The 27,407-nt window shown below is 27.2% G+C and overlaps 1 protein-coding gene and 1 non-coding gene across 4 annotated transcripts in view; both read left to right on the top strand.

Moving 5' to 3' along the window:
• Positions 1-27,324, top strand: part of LOC126858321 (orexin receptor type 2-like) — a 32,858-nt gene extending 5,534 nt beyond the window's left edge. Inside the window, exons 3-8 of one of the 3 annotated variants that reach the window (XR_007688638.1) lie at positions 19,414-19,561; positions 19,863-20,081; positions 21,150-21,309; positions 22,471-22,583; positions 23,638-23,934; positions 26,789-26,910. Coding sequence is in view for 1 of the 3 variants with exons in the window: in XM_050608567.1 (XP_050464524.1) it covers positions 19,414-19,561; positions 19,863-20,081; positions 21,150-21,309; positions 22,471-22,583; positions 26,789-27,015 (867 nt within the window). In the remaining 2 variants the exon portion in view is untranslated. Of the gene's footprint in view, positions 1-19,413; positions 19,562-19,862; positions 20,082-21,149; positions 21,310-22,470; positions 22,584-23,637; positions 23,935-24,461; positions 24,588-26,788 lie in introns of those variants that run through there. The other 2 variants (XR_007688639.1, XM_050608567.1) reach the window with 2 other exon arrangements.
• On the top strand, positions 2,889-3,029 carry LOC126858362 (U11 spliceosomal RNA). The gene has a single exon (XR_007688659.1). It is a non-coding gene; the product is annotated as a U11 spliceosomal RNA (small nuclear RNA).
• Positions 27,325-27,407: the final 83 nt, after the last annotated feature.

The following is a 27,407-nucleotide window of genomic DNA, read 5'->3' as shown; positions in this document are numbered from 1 at the left end:
CAAATAAAGTTTAATTGAATAGAATTAATTCATTATAATAGATACAATGCCGTTTATAAAATTTTGATACATATGTATATCTCGTGATTCATTAAACCTTATTTAACAATCAAATTTAAATAGTCTTTTAATAATTAACAAGAAACGTCTTATAGCTTTTCAAGCTTTTGTTAAATTAATTTTCTCAAATCTCGTTTCTCAATTTTCGCCAATCTCGTTAAGTCTCAGTACTTGATACCTTGCGAGGAAAATTGGAGATGTGCTTGGCTTACAAATTGTTTTCTTCCGGATTGCGGTTGATGAATGAAGATTATCCCCTTTCAGTAATAAATTCTCTTACAATCTATTTGGATTTAAGCCGAGGTGACTCTTGGATTTCAGATGGTCACAGTGAGAAATAAAACCGCTTTGATTAAATCGAGATTAATGTGCAATCACGTTATAACAAATATTAATTAAACATTATTTCTATAAAATTCAACAATCGCAAAATTTCGAGAATGACATCATACACAAATTTACATGATATTTATTATTTTACTGCTATTAATATTATTATTATATTAAATTATAATATAAGCAAATAATTTCAATTTAATTATTTTTATATACAGATTGCATATGCAAATTTTTAATTATTTGTAAAAAGTCCTGTCACGATTTAAATAACTCGTGTTGTATAATATAATAATTTTTTAAATATAAATTATAAAAAGAATATCTCTCGCGCTCTTTTATCTCAAAAAGTCTCTCAAGTTTCATTCGAAAATTTCTCGATAGGAATGATAAACGAAATCTCTAACATACATGCATATGAAATTCCTTAGAATAAGAACGATAAGAATCAAAGTAAAGAATTATGCAAGTCATGAATTTTGATGACTTTTACCGTGTATTCATTAAAAAAAAAAATTTACGATTTAATCCTAGTCTATAGATTATTCGATTAATATCCCAAAGTATATATATCCAGGAGTGTGAATTTCATGGAGGCGCTGATTCGCGATGCACATGATAAAAATGATGTTCGACATCGTGATCAAAATTGATATTCGACCTTCGCGAAGACAGCGCGATATCACGTATATCCAATTTGCATTTCCAACAATTTTTAGAAAATGCTGTGGTATCTTCAAACGCGTGTTAGCCTTCTTAGAATTCACAATCATTGGAAAGGAAGTCAAGTAAAATATATTTTGTAAAACTAGTTTCCATCTCCGTTTTTTTACACTGATATCGATCGCCACGGCAATACCACGTGATTCCGGAAAATAAAATCTTTAAAATATATGAAAAGTATAAAACTATACATGCAACGTTTGTTTCATGGAAATATCAAATTTTTCCATAATTACATTAACAACAAATAAGTAGCCTTAGATATAATTTTTTCACATTTTCTGTTTTGTAATCATATTTTGATACTAAAAATATATATTTTTATGTTTAATAAATATAAAGTCCAGGTGTACGTGTTTTTAGTATGCAGTAATATATTTATATACATGCGGAATATTGTACATGCTAGAATTATTACGACTTCCTAAAATTCGTTTTTATGCTGAGAATATTTTGGCATTTAGCCCTAAATTTGTTTCAAATATATACTTTCGCATCTCATTAACATATAAACTCTTTAACCAACTGTGTAATAGAATGAAGGTCGAACTACACTTGCTGCATATATAATTTTAACCTTTACGTATCTAGATGTAATATAAAATTCAACTGCAGTCTTACAAGAAATAAGATATTCTTACCTAGTAGGCATTATCGTAAAATGCTACTGTAACATAGTATAATAATTAAGAAAAATAAAATTTTTCATTTAATTTCATCTCTGATTATTACCTAATTTGATTTTGTTTATAATAATTAAATAAAAACAAATGGGTAAATTATAAGAAAATGAAATAAATAATATAAATTAATGCAGAGTCTAGAACTTTACTTAAAGTCGCGTCGATTCAATTAATTGGCGATTCGCTTAATTGACAGACCGGATAATCAACATTATGTCCGCCTATAAGCTTGAATGCGCAGTTATAAAAACGGTTCGATGCGAACCTGCATATACTTATTTATGATATACAGATGTGGATTTATGCGGGTAACTTTTCCATCAGCACGCAACATCGATAAATCAGTCATGTAGTAAAAATCCCTTTCGCTCATGTACAGTTAAGTTGATTACTCTCTCGAATTATATTACTTTACTGAAGATTACTCTTTTGTACGAGTTCCGCTAATGTTTATTTAAGTGCACGGTAAACTTCATTTAGTCAATGTATTATTTCGCAATTTGATTCTTCACAGAATTAATTAATCAGCTCATCGTCGAATTTTGTTGCTTTGATATGTTTAGTATCATTATAAAATATAATCGTATAATTAAAGCTTTTGGCTTGTTATTGTACAATATATTACGCAATGATATAAATTGAAACAATTTAATCTTTTTACTTCTCTCTCGCTTATTTGATAAAAAAAATATGTTTGTAAAATGTTTGCAAAATATGCAAAATATTATTTGCTCAATTTTTTTCCTTTATATATATATATATATATATATATATATATATATATATAAATAAAATATATATAAATAATATATATAAATAAATATATATAATAATATATATAAATAAAATTTATACAAACTTTTATATATATTTTTGATCACAGCTATATTGTCAATACTGTTTACAAATAATACGAAATGTTCTCTTAGAATGAATTAATGATAACATCGCGGATTTGAATTCAAAGTATCTGACGGATATTAGTTTCTCGATTGAGCGATAGATGGCTGAACAGAGTTATATTTATCTCGTATGTATTTTCCGATATAAAGAGTTTATAACATCGCGGTGTGAAGTAGACCGATCAAAAAGGGTACTCGCTACTTCAATAGCGCGTCGTGTCGGTTTTTAACGTCGACATGGCGGGGTATGGCCATCAAGACATATCCAGTACATAATTTTTGTGAACGCGAGGCTGTTGGCTGCCAATTAAGCACCGACGCCTCCACCTAAGCTTTTATATCAAACAAAATACATATATCGTTTTTTTATTTAGCACGTGCTTTATATTCTTAATTAATTTTTAGATGTATTAAAAATATACATATATAAATGCATTAATATTTAAATAAAAAAATTTCAATCTAGAATATATTACAAAAAATATATTATATTTTCATCTTAATCGGTCATATTTCGAAATAAAATCTTTCTAAAATACGAGAGAAAGAGAGAGAATTTTATCTATTTAATTTATATATGTATATATATATATATATATATATATATATATATATATATTGCTGAATCTATATATATTTCTTCATTTAATTCTTTTATTTATTAAAATGCAACGTTAATCTTAATATATTTGAAAATTAACAAGTATCTTCAGAACATAAAGTATGTATTAAATAAAGATTATTGTAAAAGATGTATGTATAAATATTTTGTTTAACATATAGCTCAGTTTAAGAAGACATCGGTGATTAATTAGCAATCATAGAATTTACAAAAATTAAATATCATTGTTATATGTTATAATAATATAATTAATATATAGATAATAGATATTAATTAATATAATATTAAATAAATAATAATATATGAAAGAATTATACAAAATCAAAAATAATTTTTATAATTATATTAAAATATAAACATCATATGAAAATTTTTTATGCAATAACTTTATCAATAATTCAAGTTAAAATATGTTCTTTTAAAGTAGATACACGTGCATGAAAGCTATTTAACATTTCAGACATATGCGCGTAATGAAAAATTTATGAAATATATAGTCTGCTAACTCTTTTTAAAAAAGAAAGTTTTACATAATATAATTAAATGTTTAATTAAGTTACATACATCGTTCCGTATATAAAATATATACATATTAATGGATAAATTCAATATCGTATTACAAAATTATATTTTATCATAAAGAAAATAGGAAAGTAATGTAATATTGAAACCAAAGCTAACTGTTGTGTATAAAAAAAATAAAATTTATATATATTATCTTTAAAAATCACGAGAGAAATTATTTTTCATAAAAAAATTATAAAGAGAATTAAATTTTTTAATTAAAGCACATAATATTCCGTGTAAGATAGTCCATTATTGATACTATTGGAGTATAACATTAAACAATCAGATTTCGAAAATTTAGAATAAAATATTTTTATTCAAATTTTATTTTTAAGTTTTATTTTTGACAGAATAATATTTTTAAATTAAAAAATATATTTAAATTAAATTAATAAAATTTTTTAAATTAAAAAAAAATAAAAAAAATACAGAGCAAAAGAGGGAGAAAAATGGTTAATATACTTTTTCCCTTTCACTAATAAAAATAAAATTTAACATTTAAGAAGTAAATATAATTTTATAAGAGAAAGAGAAAGATATTGTATGTACTATTATTGTATATAGCTATTTATAACTTTTTTGCAATCTTAAATAGCCTCTATTATGTTTTAAAATAGAATATTGATTTTTCTTATTCTATTTTAATAATCGTCATTAAGTTATACATTGACTTATCACAAGATGTTTAAGAGAGATTATCCAATTTCTTTCTATTATCCAATATGGTATATTATAGTTTCCAAGGCCCGTACCACGCAGTCTGATTATTTTGTTTCTTTTTTTATATTTTTTTTATAATATTCTTTTCTTTACATTTCAATCTCATTATAACTTTGAAGATATAATCATAGATAATTTCTAGCTTTTCTATTTTTTAGCAATATCTATTTGTATATGTCTATATGTATTATTATTTTTTCTCCCAGATGAGAAATTCGTATATATAAAATTCTCGGTGAAATGATAATCAATTTGATAATTAAATCAATTTAATCATTAATAGTATTATTTTATAATTTATTTTTATGAACTAATATTACCCTTAAAACTGAATATGTATAATAATTTTCCTGAAATTAAAAGTCAAAATGTGCGCAGAAGATCGCCTTAGAACTCAACGGTATAATATTATTTCAATTGATTACTTTTATGCGATGCAGCGACAAATCGATACGTGTCGTTTATCTTTTCATCTATGAGCAGGTACCATATTTTTGCGGATGTCATGAATGATAAATGTTGTACTGGTATATCGATCCTACATATAACTTGAAAAGTATGATATCGTCTGCTATTGCATATTCATAATTAGCATAATGGTCCGCCCAGATATGAATATAAATGCAAATTTATTATGTGTATGAAATTGATTAATCGAATAAATAAAATCATTCATGTTATTCAGATGGAACATTATTCTCGTAAAATTCTTGTATAATAGTAATCTTTTGTATAAATCGTAATATAAAAAAATTATTATTACATTCTTAATAATTTACAATTTTGATCATTTATTTTTGAAAAATAATTAGATAAATTTAATTATTATCAAAAAAATCGTTAATACAGTTAATCAATATAATCATACAATCAAAATTAAATACATTACAAATAAAATGGCAAATAACAATTTTTATCCAGAAATATGTCTCGCGTAATATAAATCTGTGCAAATTTTTCCCTTCATATAATCGTTTGAAACATATAAAAATTTAAAGTTCGACAGAGTAATATACATGTTCCTACAAGAATGAGAAAAATTGACTTATGAATATTTTCTAGAGAGTACGCATCGTAAAGCAAATTATAATGTTAATTTATTATAGCATTCATAAAAGAATTTACGTCTTATTACTGCGTTTGATTATAAACGTGTCGATTAAATGGGTACGTGCTCATGCATATAAATTTTATTTGTTATATTCATTCCGTATGCAGAGAATGCATTGTAGCATCATGTAACGCCAATCAAAGTTTCCATTGCAAAGCATTCCTTAAAACGACGGCACTTTATTTGCAGCGGTAATCCGCGACACGCGAAAATGGATTAAGCGATTAGAGACACGTATAAGAAAGGGTAACATACTTCTTCTGTTATTACACGGATATGAACATTTTACTGTTATTACACGGCATATGACATCGTGATACGATATAAAGTCGCATTCTAGACGACAGAATCAAAATAAATCAATTTTCACCAGGGACAACTCTGCGTTGTCCCTGGTGAAAAAATTTCCCGAGTTCTGTATTCTGGTATACATATAAAATATGAGTCGTAGAGAGATTTTACGCGTACTACAAATATCATACAAGTATCGACAAGACGTCAATCATCAATATTGTCAGGATTTGTCATATGTTGGCATCGTGCATACGAATAATATTCACGATATTCACGCATCACGTGATCTTACCGAATAAAAATCGTGGGAATAGCGCTCGTAGAATTCGGAACAAACGAACTTTATCACCATTATTCCATCCCATAGATCGAGAATAGAAATACGCGCGTTGGTAGAAAGCTGGCCGCGTCATATCGATTTGTCCGTGCGTACGATTCGGAATGAAATACTGAAGATTCAATCGTAGCTATTCCAATTTATGCAAAGATTGCATTATAGTTAATCCTATTAAAAATGATATCGGATAATATAACGCATTTATCACATACATATATCAAACGGCGCAAATATTATATATACATTACGCTATTTATCTTTTCAATTTCATTCTTTGGGCTAAATTCAAGTTTAGCTCAACGTCCGAGGAAACCAGAAAACGTACATTTTTAGAAAAATTAACCATATATCTGCTTAAAAGATCCCAACAATACATGTCATCGTTTCTAATGGAAATCCTAAACAATCCCTCTAATTTAGAATATTCTATTTTAATTTTTAGTTAGATTAACATTTTTTTTTGTTAATATGTTTTGTAGTTTTAAAGAAAAAAAAAAATGATTTTAATCTCCCATAATTTCTTCGTCAAATTTTGTAATCGCCGATCGTTAATTTATTCGTTACGATTCGATCTTAAATAAATATCGGAATTATTCCACGATCAAACACAAATTCCACGCGTTTGTTATTAGAAATAAAAATATTGAAATAAAATTCATAAGAGAAATATTTTTTCTATTCCATCTTTTGATAATTTGTGGATAAAAAATTTAAAAAAATATTGCGATAAATTATTAAAATCATAACAAGGCGAAAAAAAAAAACCAGTTTAATGCGTGCGGCAGCTTATTCGTGCAATAAAGTCGTCTGAGTATAGTTTACGACGCTAAGCTAGTGTAATATCGATTCGTTTTATCATCCATTGTTTTAAGATACCTTATCAGCGTCTCGAGTAAAGTTGCCGCAAAATAGTAGTTTATTGTATTTATTATATGTATTATTTATTATAGCAAAATTAATATTTCACAATTGATTTAATCTAAGGATAATAAATAATCTCCGAACATTGAAACTGATTTCGTTATATCAAGGGAAAAATTGCAAAATCTAAAATGTTATAAATTAAATTCATTTTATGAATTCCATTTATAACATGTTTTCTAAAAAAACCTTTTAGTTAAAAATAAAGTCATATAATCTCATATAGAAACAGAGTTATTAGAATCTTATTAGAATAATATTATTAAAATAAAATTTATAGAAATAATATTAATTATACTACTTTTGCATATATATGTGTGTGATGGTATGTATGTAAAACTTTTTATTTTTTTATATTTTGTTTGTTATATTACAATAAAGTCTTTTATGCGTCTCCAAATTCATCGAAGAATTATTAAAAAGGAGTGATATTCTTTATGATAAATTTTCATGTTGAGTTATTCATTACATATAAAATATTTACTAACACTTATATTTCATTGTTTCTTTGAAATTTTGTCACTATTTTCTCGTTTGTTCTCCATTACCACCAAATGTAATTTTCACGTAGACGAATGTATCGGGCAAGTGTATTAGGTAGTGTATTAGCTTTTATAATTATTCGTAAAAAAATCGTTTCCTTTCATTAACGAGTCGACAAAATAATGCAAGCCATTAACGCTTTTACCGCGAACCCTATATAGCTGCAGCACTAAAGCCGAAAGCGACAGCAAAGGCAATCGCACACTGGCCAGTGTCCTTCGACCGATAAATTAATCGGAGACCCATCGTTCCCGCGATATAACACGCGTAATATAACGACTCGGATCAAAAATTTGCGTTCATATAGAATAATCTAAAAATGATCGAAAATCTGGAAGATATAATATATACCTTTCTCACATATATAATTTTTTTCTAAAATTTGAAGGCAAAAAAAGTATCGACTTAAAACAGACGTATATATGTATTTTGGATTAGATTTTTATTTAGATTATTTTATTTTTATTTTTACTTTTTTTTATAAAAGATGCTTATTGTTGCGATTTATTTATTGCGACTCTATTCCCAATTTAATATACTTTAAAATAACAAAATTCTTCAATTATTATAAAAACTGTATTATTCTTCCATTTCATTATAAAGAGAAATTTTTCAAATTTATCGTTGTTTACAGTGTAACACATGAGGCTGCTCTTTATATTTATTTACGACAAAACATGACATAAAATTATATAAAATTCATAAAATTTTATACACGTATGTGTATATCTATGTTAATTGACAATTGCGTAATATATAGAATCTCGTTTAATTACTGATAGTGTTTATAAGATGGTCATGGCATAAAAGACTTTATTGTAATAACAAAATATAAAAAAATAAATAAAAGGTTTTACATACATACCATCACACACATATATATCCAAAAGTAGTATAATTAATATTCCTACAAATTTTGATTCTAATAACTTTGTTTTTATATAAGATTATATGACTTTATTTTTAACTAAAAGGTCTTTTTAGAAAATATGTTATAAATGAAATTCATAAAATGAGTTTAGTTTATAACATTTTAGATTTTGCAAACAGAAGTTATAAAAATTCACCGCATGTTAATGTTTATGGCCAGTTTTAAGCTGAAATAAAGGAACGGCACATCTTTCAAGTTCAAAATGTACTGTTCGATCATCTTTGAATTTATTGCACCTCATGCGCACTGTTTTTCGGTTTAAAACATTTTGGCCATAAACATTCATTAACCTAACAATCAGTCTCACTCTGATTCATTTTTCCTATTTGCAAAAATTTGATAAATACGCACGCCTCGAACTTGGTATAATTTTCAATCACACCGGCCATTTTATTCGCTTGTCAGATTTTAATTAATGGTGGGTGGAAGAAAACTTGCATTTATTCCTCTCTCCCGCATGTAACAATATATGCCCGTAAGATTGCGCGCACAGATTACAAATTATCAACTCTTGTACCTTTATTTTTATTATCGGATTGCCTACGTATTATATTTAATTAAAATTTCAAAAAATAATTATCGCGTATGATTAAATATTTATTATTGCTATCTTTACAATGCTACAACATATACTACATATATCTATATAAAGTTATTAATTATATATATTTTAGTAAATATTTTAAATATATATTTTAAAATAAGATTTAAAATATTTTGCATTTTATATTACACAATGATGTAAACACATCACTATCACTGGCAATTATTTTTATAAACAACAAATAAATTAACAAAGTTATACCTTATTCCATAGTTGCTGTCGTCCTGCGTTCCTGAGACATCTCTTGCTTTATCTCGCTGCTCCTTCATGGCACTCACACGATTTACTTACTCACAATAACATGATTAATTACTATCACGCGTGCACTAATCACTTAGCAATGATTAAATACGACAATCACGCAACACTTTATATAGCATTCCACACGTATTTTATTTTATATTCCAATGATATTCTGAAAATTACGATTTGCTCGACAGATAAAAATCGCATGAACTCATACAATATGCAAATCTGTATTATTAACAAATAATACACGCATGCATCTTGTACAGCAATTTCACTCACATCTCATATTTCGTGATGCAACTAAATAAATAAATAAATATATATATATATATATATATATATATATATATATATATATGAAAATTAAAATTAAAGATAAATATCTGGAAAATGCGATATTGAAAAATATGTCATCGTTTTATCGCCATAGATTTCGATTATATAAAATATGCACGTTTCAAAACATCACCGATCAAACATCAAATTTATGTGACATATGATTGGAAAATTCGATTAAAATAATAACTATACTTATTAATTAAACATTACAGTAATCAAATTAATAGTAAAATTTTGTAAAATCAAAAATGACAAACTTTATTCTGTGGAATACTATGCGAGTTATTTTTACGAATTAAATAAGACACGATAATCACAAAAATTAATCTTTTGCATTTTTAATAATCTTTTCATTTACAGGATCGTTTCGCACCTCTTAATAATTATCATACTTCGAGATAGAATACCACGATATAGAGAGCGACTAGCGTCGTTATCACTCGAGTCTCGTCGCGTGAATGACAACAAACAATGCGCGTTCTCTCTCTCTCTCCACGCACATACGTCACAATAACATTATACGCGCTATATGTTTAACAAAACAAAGCTCAAATACCGTGAGATAATTCACATCGTCACGAAATATTTAACATATTACAAGAACATAAAAATTCATTTAAAATATTATATTGTTCATATTATTAAATATCAATAAATCGTTAATATATCACATGATTGTTTTCATAAATTTTATTCACAGATGTTTTTCTACATATTTGATTCGATGATGCGTGTATTATTTTGCTTTTAAATTACATTTAAATCGAAAAATTTAAAACAAGTAGGGAAAATATTTAAATACTTGTTTTTTTCGAGCTCTTTAGAAAAATAATTATTATCCTTAAAAAAATCTGCAATAAAGCAATAATTTCTAAATAATCTGTCACTTCAATTTTTATTTAGAATGATGCAAATTAATTGCTTTGATAAGTAGCCATTATTTCGAATTATTCACGAATTATTAATCCCGACAAGTTAATTACTCGCATCGCTAATAATCTTCAATTATTCATAGAGAATGTCCGGATTTGATATTTTCTAGTACATATTTGTCGTATATCGTATTTCAAGGGATACTGTAACACATATCGTGTTATCTCTCGAAATACAATCGCGACAAGTAGTAGAAACTATCGAAATCTGATTAAACGCTAATAATTGAAGATTATTAATTCATGTAATTAAATAATTCCAGAGTTAATTTGTAAACATATTGAGGCGATCTATCGAAGTAAACATTTCGTACAATTTATACATTTTATGAAAGTAATAGCTTATATAAATTATAAAGTGTTGTTTCATTGCAAACTTTTTTTACAGACTCAATAATTATTTCTTTAAAAATAAGTTCAAAAAATTTAAATATTTTTTTCTCACGTGTCTTAAATTTTTTATGTTTAAATGTAATTTGCGAATTATTTCAGTTTGAGGAAAACTAATATGCGAATCGCAAAACTAAATGGTTCAAAGAAAAACAATGAATCATTTATAAATAATTAATTTAAAATTATAGAACACTACATTATATTTATTTTGTACAGCAAATATATATTTCATATTGTGTTAAATATTTCGAAATAGAATTGATCTTTAATTCTTTATGGAATATGATATGAGAGATATAATACGATGCGATTATCGTCACTTATTTTTAATTATTTATTTGCACTAGTAAAATATCACGACTACAAAATAATTTGACTCAAGTATCTCTGCGATGTATTTAATTAATTACATCTTATCAACCTCATGTATTTATTATAATAAATATAATTAATAAATATAATTAATAAATATGAGCATATTTTTAGATATTTTCCAAATATTTAATTTGTATTTATTCACTTGTATTATGATAGAGAAATAGTCATTAGCAGAGATAACATCATACGAATTTGGCAAATCGTAATTTCGTATAATCGTGATTTTCGCAATTTCTGGTTGCAGTATAAACTCAAATCGAGGGCGATTAATGTCGGGTAAATACTATATAAAATGCCGCGCTATTAATATATTCCAATGATTAATACACGCGCGATCGTAATTAAACGTAATTAAACATAATTAAATTTTTGAAAATATGTATTGTGTGTCTTTGTGACACAAGATATTGTTTGAAGAAAAAGCAAAGAATAAACAAGAAAAAAAGAGGAAATTTAAGAAGACATCAAGCAACATTTTGGAATGGAACAAACACGGAATAAACATATATCTAATTGTGTTCTATAATTATTTTTTGAAATTTAATTACTTTTTGAATTGCTTTATATAATTTGGATATATTAATATTTTACAGATCAATGTTAAATTCTACAACTAGCTGTTTTATATACATATCGTATCGGTAAGTGTTCCATTATTATTTATCTTAAACTCGAAATAAGCTGAAAAAATAATGGAAAACTTATTTCGCGAATATTAAATTCAAAAATTGTGTATCTTGAGAATATTTAATTCAAAATTTTTTTTATCAAAATTAAATAAAAGTAATTATTTTGAATGTCTAAATGAGATGTACATTTTCACGAATAAACATTACATTTTTCAACATCACATGTAGAAAAGATAACATTCGTATACAAAATGTATAAGAAAAATTGTTATAATAAAACAATGTGCTCAGTTTTTCTGAAAAAATAAACAAGAGAACAATATGACAATGCAAATTATGGCGATGTAAATTGCGTAACGCAAATTGCAAGAAAAGAATCTTTTGTTCGCAATTGCATATTTTAAAAAAGTAAAATTCATTCATTTCTCGCGAATCAGTATACTTCATTTTTGTGCAAACTAGCCATATGTTTAGCCCATTAGAAGTAATAAATTTGAAATAAATTAACATTTGATTATGCCATATATCCGAATTTAATTTCTTCCGTAGGTATGTGAAAAAAAAAACTGCTTTTTAATATACTAAAAATAATTGGATTATAATCCATTTTATATAAATATCTTTCTCCGAAATAAATTAACTTTTCAAATCTCCTTTCAAACACATGTTATAGATCTAAAAACTCTCAAAATGACAATTGTGTAATGTTAATAAATTACGTTACTATGTCTAATTACTCGACATCGTTATCGTGATGATTCGATAAATTATGCAAAAATAATATTTGTATCACGATCCTATATGAAATTACACAATTTACATGATATATAGGGTCGATTTTGTACGACAAGATACAATGTATCATCTGCTTCGACGATCAATAAACGTAATTACATTATCTTACAATATTGCAGTTGCTTCCTATTGTCCATCTCATTAGACTCTATTCATTACCTTCATGATGGTATTGTAGATCGCAGCTTTAAAGCAGTATACAAGTAATATCGAACGTACAACAATATTATACCATGTGCGCACATATGACATTTGCGAGACTCATCAAATAGGATGACCGTATTAAGATACGAGAGAGGACGAGATGAGCACATCTTTTCTTGACGACGGAATGATATTAATAAAATCCCACTTTTCTCATAACTCAAATTGCTCGCATATCTCCGGGTTACTCCCCGAGTTACGATTCAAGCTGCGTGATTTTCATAAAATAAATAAATGTGAGAGAGATTAAATTTTTAAAATGCAATTGCAAGCAAAAGATTTCTTTCTTTGCAATTTTCAGTGCACAGTTTGCAGCGTCATTCATTTTCAGAAAAAGTAAGTACACATTTTTATTTTAATGACTACTGTTATTTCTTTCATACGTGAACGTAACATTTTCTATATGTCACGTTGACACATGTAATACACATATATTTGCACGTATTCGTTCAAACATTTAAATATCACTTGTTAAATTTGTGGATGATAATTTTATTGTGCACGACAATTTATTAATTTAATTAGCATACTGTTAGCATACAAAAATCTGGAAAAAAAAATTTTTTAAACTAACAAATTTTAAATATGAAAACGTGCACAAATGTAACGAAATATATAAATACATATTTAAAAATTAAATAATTTTATATGATGGATGTAAAGTAACGTGAGCATGATGGAATATGAAAATTAAAAAGAAAAGTGCAAGCGTTTTTAGACTAATATACATTCATCTTATTATTAAATCTTAATTACGTAAGCTTTTAATGTAATAACGTGTTTTATATATTATCTCATAAAGATGTGCAAAATGTAGTAAATATTTTTTGTTCGTTTTATAAAAGATAATATACCAAAATCGTTATATGAATAATAAGCCGCTTACCAATATCTGCTTGTTATGCTATAAAATATTACATGAGATACAGATTACAATTTTAAAAAGTCCATTCAATATATAGAAATCTATACAGTTTTTTTTGTAGTGAATATAAAATTATTTTAATTTTACTGAATGCATGACGAGAAATTGAAAAAATAACAGTCATTAATTAAAAAAAAAATCTACGTAAAAATTTCCTTTGAAACATTATACTACATCATTGGAAATATAAAACTGCACAAAATCGCGGTACTTTTCGCTACGTATATTGTAGTTTGATCGATTGTTTCTATTAAAGTAAAAAATAATATTGCTAACAAACGGCGTCCATATAATACATATTGTTGGCTTTACGAAGAAAACCGTCACAACTTAAAACTTTTTACTTTTTATTTCTTGAAATGAAATAAAACTGCAAAAGATCTAAAGTTATATAAGAAGAAAATGTCAAGTTGAAACTGTTTATTAGCAAATAATAATTTATTTAAAACAGAATATATGTATATACATTTTTTTTTAATATGTAATATTTTGCCAAAAATCAAAATGAATTATGACAGAATTCTTTCAAGAATATCTTGTATATATCGCATAGAGTAGAAAACGGCATATGCCATTAATCAACAATCTCAGAAAGAGAAAAGTAGTTACGAGAAATTGAACGAAACAGCAGATTTATCCGAGTAAGAAGATAATGAGTAAGAAAGATTTCTCAAGATATTATCTATCACTTCGTTGACACGTAAAAGCGTACAAAACTGCAGCGATTTCATCTTTATAAATAGTTTGATTAATCGTCTAAATCGAAATAACGCTTATTACCAACAAATGCAATATACTCTGTAAAAAAATATGTAAAATCATATGAATAATAAGGGAAAAATTACGTTATAAACAATAGAAATATTATACATTTCTACTTTTTATACTTATTGCTCATGTAATTCTGTAACTTATTTTTAAAGTCCATATATGGTAACATATTATATTATATGTCTGACACTGCAAATTGAACACTGTTAATTAAAAGAACGCATTCAAAACATTAAAAGTGAATTCTTTATTAAATGTAAGGCAAAAATATATAGAATTAAAATATTTGAACATTATGTGAAAAAATATGTTAAAATATTGGTAACTGTTGTGTTATTAGCGATCAAAAATAAAAATATCTTTTCGAGATTTAAGCTTCAATAACATACGTCAATAAAAAATTTTATCTCATTTATTTAATTGCAAATTGCAAAAAAATTTGTTTTATCAAATTTATATATTGTACGGATACATTTAAGTTAAGTCCTCTGGCAATGAGAGAGTTATCTCTCAAAAGCATGTAGGAGAATATGTTTCTTGTAAGCATTGCAAGGACAATATTGTGGCACTCAAGATCTATGAATTTCGCCACATCAAAGGATCTATCTAAGGACGTTTAATTATTGCCAAAGAGCCAACAGTTCTATGCATTGGATAGCTATAACAAATGAACGAAGATCCTAAACTGAGTTTAATGATCTGCAAATGACGAATAGTACAAAACAGAAGATACTGCTGTGAATTTAGTACTACTGCTAATGTATACTAAATAAGGTTAATGAGAGTTGGTAGATGGTCATTAGAGTTGATACATGCTTCTTCCTACATATCATAAGGAAATGTCAAAAGAAATGTCAGAGATAAACATGCAAGAATATTTGGAATCGCTATAAAAAAGTAAAAAAGCATTGTTCTCATTATTTCTAATTATGGATAATATAATTTTTTTTCATTGATAATATAATTTTTCTAATTATGGATAATTTCTTTCTTCTCTATGATATTACAATTGAAAAAACGTGTGCTTTAAATGCGGAAGCAATATCGCAAAATTAAAAAAAAAAAGTACATACATATCTAAAAATATTAAATAATTTAAATAAATTATTATTTATCAATTATGCAAATGTTACTTGCATTAAATCATGACATCACATCGTCTAACTGGAACTCGAAAAGGGAACAGCGGAAATTGCCGCGTGCGGAGTCTGCCGCGTTCATACCTGCTTAGAACGGATATATTAATCCAATCTCGCAGTTTCAACTCACTTTAACTAAACTAATACCGCACTTCCGCGTTGCGATAATTAGTTTGGCGAAAACGAGTCGATAGAGAAGACAAGTTGTTGCGTTCGATGTACATTTTATTACTTGTCAAATTATTATTTAAAATATTCCTCGCACACAATGTTATTACACATTATTCCAAGACATTTTAATATATTATTTTAATATATTTAAAAATTTCTTCATAAAATTACAAATTATACTTATAGAATAATAATTATATTTAGAATAAAATATAGACGAAAAAATATGAACATAAACCGATAGGAGATTGAGATGACAAGTAAATAAGAGATTTTTTAGAAATTATTTTATATAGGTACTTTTCTTTATATTGCAGGATCATACCAAATATTCTTTTAATTCAATAGATCCTGTATGTCTTGCTGAAATACTTCGTATAAGCGCGTATAATTCACTTTCGTAGCTTAAAAGAACATTCAATAATGTATTAACGTATCCTGTATATGGATCGATAGTTATCAGTCAAGTATGATCAACGCGTTCTCATTTGCCGAGCATATAATTACGCTGCCACTTCGAAACTTCATTTTTCTTTCGCGACATTTAAATTGTAGTTAAGTTGAAATTCGTGTCGCACAATGACGACAAACGTACGCAAATCGCTACAAGAGCGCGATTTCTCATAAAAAAAAAAGATAGAAAAAAGAGAAAAAGAAAAAAAAATATATGACGCAGAGACGCATAAATTCGCTTTATACTGCAACATCCTATTTTAAGAACGCGAACTCCGATGCGTCCCAAATGATATTTTACATGCAATATCTCTATCCCGCGATGCGATCAATCGCGATGAATTTTTCAGGAAGATATTTCGACGTCCCCCGAAGCGCGCCGGTTCATTTGGCAATAAAAATATTACGTCGCAATTCGTTGATATGTGGCATGTGACACGTGCGAATCGTCGAGCACGTTTCAAGTAGAACAATCTCGACTAAAGCGAATGCTTCAGCGAACAGTTCACACTTGAAAATAATGCTTTTGATTTAGACGGGACATTACTAAAAAGATAAGAAATTGTTCATTAAAATTTCATAATTTTGTGTTTAAAACAGTTGTATTATGTATATATTGCTTATAACTCAAAAACTTTTGACATTTTAATGAAGAAAAATAAATTGCACATTTATTCGAAGAAATATATCTTTATAATTTTATAATTTATTTTATAAAGAGTACTGTGTATATATAATCGACAATATTATTACATATTTATTAAATATTTCTTTCAAAATTGGACAAAGAATTCAAATTGTATCAATTTTCTTACGGTTTGTTAATTAATCGTAATTAACTAATTTAAAGTTCCAAAAATTTTTAATTATAAGCAAAATCTCGAGAAAATTTTGTCGATAGGAATGAGGGATTATCCAGATCGATGAAATGTGACGTCGTGGCGGAAAATGTCACATGTATCATATGCCACGTATGCTATTTTCGCTATCGAAAGAATTACGTGCGCTAGCGTGATGGATACGGTATCACGTGCAAGCAGCGAGTGATAACCGCGATTTAATTAAAACGTGCTGCATTCCCGTATACACATGTTATAATGCGAAGGTTGGCGAAATTGTTTCGTGTCAGATACGGAATTTAAAAAACGGATTAGCTCATCTTGCTATAATATATGTACTCTCTCTCCCTCGTTCTCTCTAATCGGATGAAAAATATTATAGTTATTCTACCGCGCGTTTGTTTTTTGCATTCGTAAATGCTTGCTTGCGGTTATCAATTAAGAAAATATCAAGAATTATATTATTTCATATTACATTAATTATATATAGTAAGACAGATGCGCTTTCTCTGTCTTTCTCTGTTTCAATCATTTAAATATGAATTTTTTATATTTATATTTATCTATGTTTTCTATTACACTATTTTAAAACCTTTTTTTTTTTAAAGGATTTAGAAAAAATCAGAGAAACTACATCAAAGAGAAACATTGCATAGCGCCTGACAAACGAAATCGAATTTCAATAATGCATGATTCTCGACATAAAGAAAGATGCTTATATATATTAAATTCGAATTCAATAGAAACAAACTCGTTCGTATGGATTTGTATTTTCGTTTTGATAACTTCGAATTCGCTTATCAGTCTCTCATATTGTCACTGCATCTTTAAACTAATTGTAAGATAACAACAGACATGAAAAAAATTTATTTCTACATTAATTTCTTCAATAATTTATTATCTGTTGAAGAACAATCATTAATTTTATTCGTGCAATGAGTTTTTGTTCACTGCAGATACTCCGTATATATTAATACTCCTGGATATTAATTATTTTGTAAATTGTGACTTTCTGATATTATGATTCTTTCGCCCTTTAAAGATTAATCTTTTTGTTATATTTTTGTTTTAAAAAAGTACTCCGATTTTAATATGTAAAATAAAGAACATATAATATAATGCAATTTACAATTTTCAAACTAGCTTCAATCAATCGATTCAATTTTGTTTGATAATCACAAACGTAGACAGTAGTAGCACAGCTAGAAACGATCTCTTTGATAAATCAATTGACATTTTCAGAAAGAGAGAAAGAGAGAGAGGGAGAAAGTTTCTCGTTGCTAAGCAGAAAGACGAACTAAGAAGATTAGAGATGTATTGCGATTGGTAACTTATGAGAAACTCATTAACCCTTTTACTCTTACTTTCTTACTCTCTATCCGTTCTATTCATATTCTCTCTGATGTACGTCTAATTAGGTCCAAATAAATCAACATATATAAAGAAAAATGAAATATGAAATGAAAATGAAAAATAAATAAATTATCTCGGACATATTAGATGCATCGCGTAGAAAGATTCGCGACAAATTCGGAAAGAGCAAGATGTTGGACACATTTTGATAAAAAATTGAAAAAGCGATTAAATATTGATTTTTGATATATATATATATATATATATATATATATATATATATATATATATATATATATGTGTAACGGTTAAAAATAAGATTGTTGCTCAATTTTTTTATCCCATTGCTAATAATATATCCTCATTGTAATTGATATTTTGTTTTAAATGGTTTTTTGTTGGAACAAAAATATAATAAATGTAATACCAAAAAATGTAATTAAATACGGAATTAGTATATAACAATAATTAATTTATTTATCCTTTCAGACAGTATCAGTGAGTGTCAGCGTTTTGACGCTGACTTTCATATCGATCGATCGATGGTATGCTATATGCTTCCCATTAAGATTCAAATCCACAACAGGCCGAGCCAAAACTGCTATCATTGTAATCTGGCTGATATCCCTGCTTTTTGGTAATTATCCATATACAAATATTTCTATTGGAAATAAGAAATTATTTTAATTACTTGTTGATGAATATTATATATCGAACAGGATGTTGAATCATATTTTATCACTTTTGACAGAGTGTATCAACTAATGTTACTTTAATTAAGTAATAATTATAATCTGCCTGTACGCAGAATGTCGCAGATATGAAAAATGAACTTGTTATTTATTTTATTTTTAAAGCGTCTTGCCTAACAGCTTTCTTAAAGATTTATAAATGAAAAGAAAATACAAATTTATCAATGTCATATGTTTTTCGATCAGATATTCCAGAATTACTGGTGTTGCACATTGTACCTTCACATAGTAGAGTGCAAACTATATTATTCACGCAATGTGTCTGGTCGTGGAGTCAAGAAAGTCAAGCTACCTTCACGATTGTTAAACTGATATTTCTGTATACCGTACCATTGCTCTTTATGAGCGTGACCTATTGGCAGATTGTGCGCGTTCTTTGGAGAAGCGATATTCCAGGACATAATCGTAAGCAAAAAGTTCTTGTATTTTAGCAATTATTCCTATTATCAATTGTTTAATCGTTTGTATAATTTAATGCATAATATAATGCATTTTTCTAAATTTATAGTAAATTATTTCTTTAAAAAATTTCGCCCGTTTACTCATTTGAAAATTCGTAGTAATTATATGTATATAAAATTGTTATGTTCATTTTTATAATTTTTTTACATGTATATTCAATACAAAAAGATATACACAGAGATTTACGCGATTTTGCATATAATACGTAAATGACACATGCCTTCGTCAGATCATTTGTGACAAAATTAGTTCCATTAAAATTGAAATTATATTCTGATTATGATGTAAACCATTTATTGTGAAATGTAATATAATTTTCAATGTTTTGAAATACAATATAATTGCGGTAATTCTTTATATAAACGAAAGGAATCGTTGAAAATTATACTATATATATTTCACAATGGATGTATAATAACAGAGTAAAAAATTTTTGGCATTTTATGTAAAAAAACAGAGTGAAATAAAATGTAGTAAAACTAATAAGAAAAGTTTAGAATTGACAAAATAAATTTTTTTTTTAAGTTTAATTTCTTGCGAATTAAAAAAATAGAATAATTGTAATATGTTTAACTTTGACGAAACATCTGTATCTATCAATTTTTTTTATTTTAGCATATATAAATTCGCATACTTCTTATTTCTAAAAATTTTATAATTATTAACTTTTTGTAAAAACGACACTTTTATTTTCAATAAAAAAATATAAATAATTAATTTCACAACAAATTCCTCAAAATCAAAAAAAAAAAAAAACATTTTAAAAGTAAATAGAACCTAAATTTAAATATTAAAATATTATTAAAGATGATATGTTCTATTTTGTTTCTAATCTGTTAAAATTTTTTTGCTGAACTTTGCCGAAAGATTAAATGCAATTTGAATATAATATTTTTCATTGAGACTAAAAAAATCATTTCAGAGAAGGAATAATTTTTCTAATGTATGTATACTGTTTGAAAGATGATAATGATTAATTAAAAACTAATTAATTTTTATTAAATTCTGCAGTATCCACTAGAATCTGTCATTCAACTGAGATTCCACTCTCCAAAAGTGGAAATCCAGAAGGACAATTGAGATCTCGACGGAAGGCGGCGAAGATGTTAGTCGCCATAGTTATTACATTTGCGATATGTTTCTTCCCAGTACATTTGCTCTCTATTTTAAGGTATGTTTCGTGATATTTGCAATATTACTGCGTATTTTCTCGTGTATATAGTAACGTATTAATATGTTGCGTAGGAATTAATGCATAGCTTATGTAGACATTATATTGAAGTATTTATTAATGCAAAATATCAACGCTGTTCAATATTGAAATTTATGTCAACAGATAGAGTTTTCATTATATCAGAATTATTAACGTCTGAAACGACAATAGATTTTAAGTGCAATATGTGTTATTCTCCATCAATACACAAATTCTATTAAATTTGATAAAATAATGTCAAACTAAGAATGAGATTAAGAAAATTTATTATAAATTAGAAGATATTCATAATCATTAATCTTGTAAAATTTAAAAAATGCTTTGTTTCAAATTTTACGGTGTTTAAATGCTCTCATATATAAAAATATTTTATATAAAAAAATGCGTAAATATGAAATAAATGTATAGTGATAATGAAGAATTTATGATATTTCTCGGAAATGCAGCAGGTAAAAAGTAAAAAATTTTTCCGATATGACATAAATTATTTTTATTTGTACTGCATCCGTTATTATTTTTATATTTTTATTATCGATAATTTATATACAAAGTCTCCCAGATCTGTATTTTTTGTCCATCAATTTTTTTACCAATTTAAAGTCAATTTTATGGAAAGATTTTATCATTTGCCATTTCACATTTATTTCAATCTTTGATATTATATATTTTTATTATTTTTATGTTACAAATATATTAAAATAAAGTTCATACATTAAATAAGAAATAAGTTAAATTCCGCAAAATTAAACACTTCATTATTAATTGTTTATAATTGAAAAATATAGCTCCCCAGCTACTCTTTGTTAAGGAAATATTGATTTTAAATTAATCAAAGAATCCATTGAGAGATACGTAGATAAAAGATAGCCCGCTAAGTCTGAGACTTTCTATATAAGGAAAAGTGGAGACCAAATAGATAATATAAATTATTTTTATTTTCGTAACTGTTAGAAATCAGAATTAAAAAAGTTTAAAGGCTTTGAAAAAATTTAGATAAATTACTGTCATTTAAATTAGTAAATTTTTAACGATATATATACAGTATTTTCCGCGATAAAAATAAGCATTTTTTTATCTATTCATTTTATATAATTGACATATTATAATTTATTGTTCTAGATGTACCATGGCTTTACCATCGAATGAATGGACGATCGCTTTTAGTCTAATCGCCCACTGGCTATGCTATTTCAACAGTGCGGTGAATCCAGTCATTTACAACTTTATGAGCGGTAAGATTAACTCGTACATATTAATACGATGCTTTTAAGCGACATTTTTAATGCATGATCTGAAATTAATCTCAAATATCATCGGCAAAAAAATTAATTCCATTTGCGGCAAATTTATTCTGAGATATATCTTGTATGAAATACATAAATATACGGTAATATTTTCCGGTTACACAGAATTACCGTACGTATAAAGTGACTTGTATTAAAATGCATGACACATCAGAGGCAATGCTCGTATGAGTCGTTGTGTCGGTTGCTGCTTTTTCGCCATGTAAAACTAGTCTATTTTTCACGCGACATTAGATCTCATTAGGACAGCGGTTGTCAAAAATTTCAATTCATTTTCTCCACTTCGTAAAAAAATCGTGATGCTTTTCTAGACAAACTCACGCAATATATCACGAATCAGATAAATAAGTTTTATATAATTGCTATACTGAACTATAAACTATAAACTATACTACTTAATCAATTAAGATTTTGTTAACCATAATTTAAAAAATTTCTCGTCTATTATCTTTTACTGAGAAACGCGGAAAAAGGGATGGAAAAAGACATTAATGTTTTCAATGTTTGAATTTCTTCATGAAATATTTTTTTTTATATGTGTATATGTTATAAATGGTCAAAGGTTTATTTATTAAGACTAGATATAATTTTACATTAAATTTAATCTTCATCCTTTCGACTAGTGCCTAGATTATAAATTTTAATCCTCAAATATATACTAAGTGCACAGATCCACATTAAATCTCTATGTAGTTTCGCGAGACTATATATGAGTATATATACTTGCGAGGTCATTAAATTTTATTTAATTTACAAATTTTGGTTATAAAATTGGGATTGCTAAATTTGGAGATTAAAGAATAATAGATAAGGAGAATATTCCAAGCCAAAGAAGATGTAGATTTAATGGATCTCAAACGGCGTTTTAGAAGATTAAATGTAAGACAGAACTGGAGATTAAATAAGGTCGCACGCATACGGCGGTTATTAACGAGTTTGCCCAAATCTAGTATGGGGAATTATTCGGTGCTCTACTTTGTAGGTAAGTTCCGGCGAGAATTCCGTTGTAGTTTTCAAAGATGCGGTTCGCCGAGCAAACAGATGATTACGCTATCGGCGACTCATCGGCATCTGCTGTCGTGCAGAGACGAATATACGAGGAGATGCCATACGAGGAGTTTGCGAAATCAACCGTTTTGACATGCGAAACGAGTAACGAAACCGAAAATACACCTTGACGCACCTGTACAAACAAGCATCGTAGCCGAGACGGCATTTGACGTAGGAATGAGAACGGATTCGCATATCGATACTCGTTAAATCGATTGTTTGCCTTAGGGTAAGCTATAATTATTGCCTCTCCTCCTTCCTATTACGTTAGACTCGGACGAAGTGCTATTATTAATTATATTATTGCGAAAGTCTCTCAATTAGAAAATTTATAGGTAACAAGTTCAAAGATAATTAAAGAATTTTGATCCGTAAGGCCGTAAAAATTGATTTAAACTTGTTAACTATACTATAAGATACAAATTTATTTATCAATTAACGCATCATATTAATTAGAATAATTATAAATATTATTTATAGAGTATCATTCTCAAATATAAACGTATGAATGCAAAGATCTAAGTTGCAATCACACTGTGCTATATATATGATAAAATCACCATCATATCAATGTAACGTCAAATATTTTTATGTGGGTTTTAAATGTCGGTGACAATTAGTATGTAATATTACTTCATTTAAAACCCATATAAAAATATTTCAAGTTACGTTGACGTATAGTGTAGATAGTATAGTGTGTATCCAACTTTATTCTTCTACACTGTTTATCAAGAATTGATAAACATCTGATTGTAGAACATCGACATACCTGACATGTAAATACCTGGCGAACATGCGAATATCTGCGATGATCGTGCACCAATCTCATTTTCGCTGCTCGATGGATGAGAAAAATAATGACTGTGGGTGGGTTATGTGAAGAGGATTGTTTTCATATTCGATTCCAGGCAGACAAAAGCGAGATCGTTCATGCTGAAATTACAATATTTTGTATAATAACAGTTATATATGTGATTACGTTGCGCGATGAACGTTTAATATTTCATGATAAATGCTCGCAATAATTATTTTTTGCGAGCGCGAGATTTTAAACAATAACATTCAAAAATACAAAGTAATATAAATGCAATTCCGTGTTTCGACATCTATATTTGAGACTTCGCGATATCGCTTATCGATAATATCAAAATGATTACTAAGTTCATTTTTTAATTACATTTTCTTGCATTTTTAAAATTATTATATATATATATATCTAATCTCTCTCTCTCTCTCTCTCTTCTCTTTAGAAGAACAAAAAAGAATAAGTACAGAAAATGCAACTAAAACGAACAGAACTACTATTTAATGCAGAATAATACACAATTCGAGATATCTTAATATTAAAAATAATTAAAATACATATAAATTATTGCAAATAAATGTAATAAATATATCTAATTATAGAACGGCGTACCTGGCGGTAATCGTTCATCGATCGCACTTTTCACGATCAACGTGAATGACAAGGATATCATCATTTGCTCGGATACAGACATGAATAACGGATACAATATCGCATAACAGCGGTTCTACACAACGTTAACGTTAAAACGAGCACTTTGTGAGATACTTGCGATAATTTTTCGCGCGCAAAATTCACTTTAGACAATAAGAATCGCGAAAAATACGGAGCGATTCGAACGCGGTCCCGCGATCCGTTGGCGACGGTCTTCCAGTGATACAAACTTTCGAGAATCGCAATATCGATAATATCGAAACAATCGATGCTACCTTCTTGGCTTTTAGTTGCATTTCCTATGTTCACGTAATTTTTCTCTAGAAACGAACAGGCGAAACTTTTTAAGTTTCTGCCCCTAGGGAAAAATTACTGACTCGCACGATAAATGACTAACCTATTTAAAAAAAAAATACGAAGAGAATATGAATTATTATATGTAAATTTTATGAATTATTATATGTAAATAGATATGAATTATTCCAAAAATATGCGATAAATGTAAATAATTAACGGAACGGCATATCTAATGACGATCGTTCATCGATTGCACTTGCCATGTATTTCAACGAGAAGAATCTCGATCGATTCCCGAGATTACGGGGACTGCCGATACTGAAATATTGACGTTATAATAGCGGCGTTTATGTTACGACGAGTACTTTATAAGGCGCTTCCGATTTCCTCGTCCGCGAGATTTAGATAGTAACGATTGCGAAAAAATACGGAGCGATTCGAACGCGGATCTGCAACATCTGTTGGTGACGTACTTCACTGTGATTTAAAAATTTCGAGAGCGATTCTCGAAGTACCAGAACGGCGAACCAATCACCGCCATTAGATTCGTTCAATTATGAGTTTCGAAGTAGCGAGCCAATCGCAGCAGTCATTTAATGTAGGAGCGAAATTCAAAATATTTTGATAGATATTAAATATATTCCTCTCTTTAAAAATAGAGATTATATAATATATTGCAGCAATTTTCAATATCGAAATATCGAAACGCGAAATGAAATTCGAAATCTGCTTATTTATTAGTGTTTTTAAAAATTTTATTAGGATATATATAAATCGCATAAAATATTTTGAACATTTTCGAAATATTTCATAAACAATGTCAAATATGCCTAATCTTCGAAGTTAGAAATGGCTTTAAAAACTTTGAATTTTCTATCCCTTTTTCTAATCGTGTGTGTTTTTATTTATTAATGGAATTAATTAAATTATCTTTAAGAAACATTGAAATCTAAACAATACCAGTACAAAAATATCTGTGTGTTTTATCTGTGAGATTATAATCTTCAATTCTTTTATCGCTCTCCTTTTTTGCATTTGTTCTGTCTTACATTTTATATTTTTCTATTACTTGTACTATTCTCTATGTCTTATGCTACAAATAATCCCGAAATCTACTTAGCATTAGATACAAATTCATATTTAAAATAAAAACTTACAAATTATAGACTTTTTCCAGTCTTTTGTTTTTGGATATACATGCTTCATATATAATTTTTATATCTTTTCCTGCGTCTTTTATTGCACTTTACGCTATGTAGCAATGTCATTGTGCAACGTATAACTGAACATATATAAAGATTACACAATGTATATATGTTTGTTGCAGGTAAATTTCGCAAGGAGTTCAAACGTAATTTTCGATGTTCCCACAACAATAGAACCTGCATCCATAAACGTGAATATGTCACGGGCATCTCAGATCCTCTTAAACAGAGATCTCATACATATACGAGATCAGTTCATATGTTATCTAATAATAATAAGCAACAAAGTACTGAGGTAATACCTCTTAGTGCTATAATCAATATACCGCAGAATGAGAAACAGAAATAAATCTCATTTCTGTATCTACATCTCGTATCGCAAAACACACAATGTTCTTTTCCATATAAATATTTTTAAATCGATAGTTTCAACAAAGATAAAAATAATCGTTTTCAATATTATAATATATATTAAAAGAACATTTGGTAGTTTTGGGATGCTTTGTACAACGATGAAGTATAGTTCAAATTATTCCTACATACTGTTATACATAGATAAGTACATTTCTCGTTCAAAAATGACTTTTCTTAGTTTTGCTGAATTAAAATGAACTACATATATTCAATTGACATATGTAAATAGATAGTTATATATAAGTCTGCGCAATATCATTTAATTCATTGCTTTAAACATTCTACTTTATTATACTGTAGATGTAAATAACAATATATTGTAAAACT

This window comes from Cataglyphis hispanica, chromosome 24 (genome assembly GCF_021464435.1).
Source record: "Cataglyphis hispanica isolate Lineage 1 chromosome 24, ULB_Chis1_1.0, whole genome shotgun sequence".
Taxonomy (NCBI): domain Eukaryota; kingdom Metazoa; phylum Arthropoda; class Insecta; order Hymenoptera; family Formicidae; genus Cataglyphis; species Cataglyphis hispanica.
Note: the sequence above shows the minus strand (reverse complement) of the source record. Positions and strands in the feature narration are given on the sequence as shown.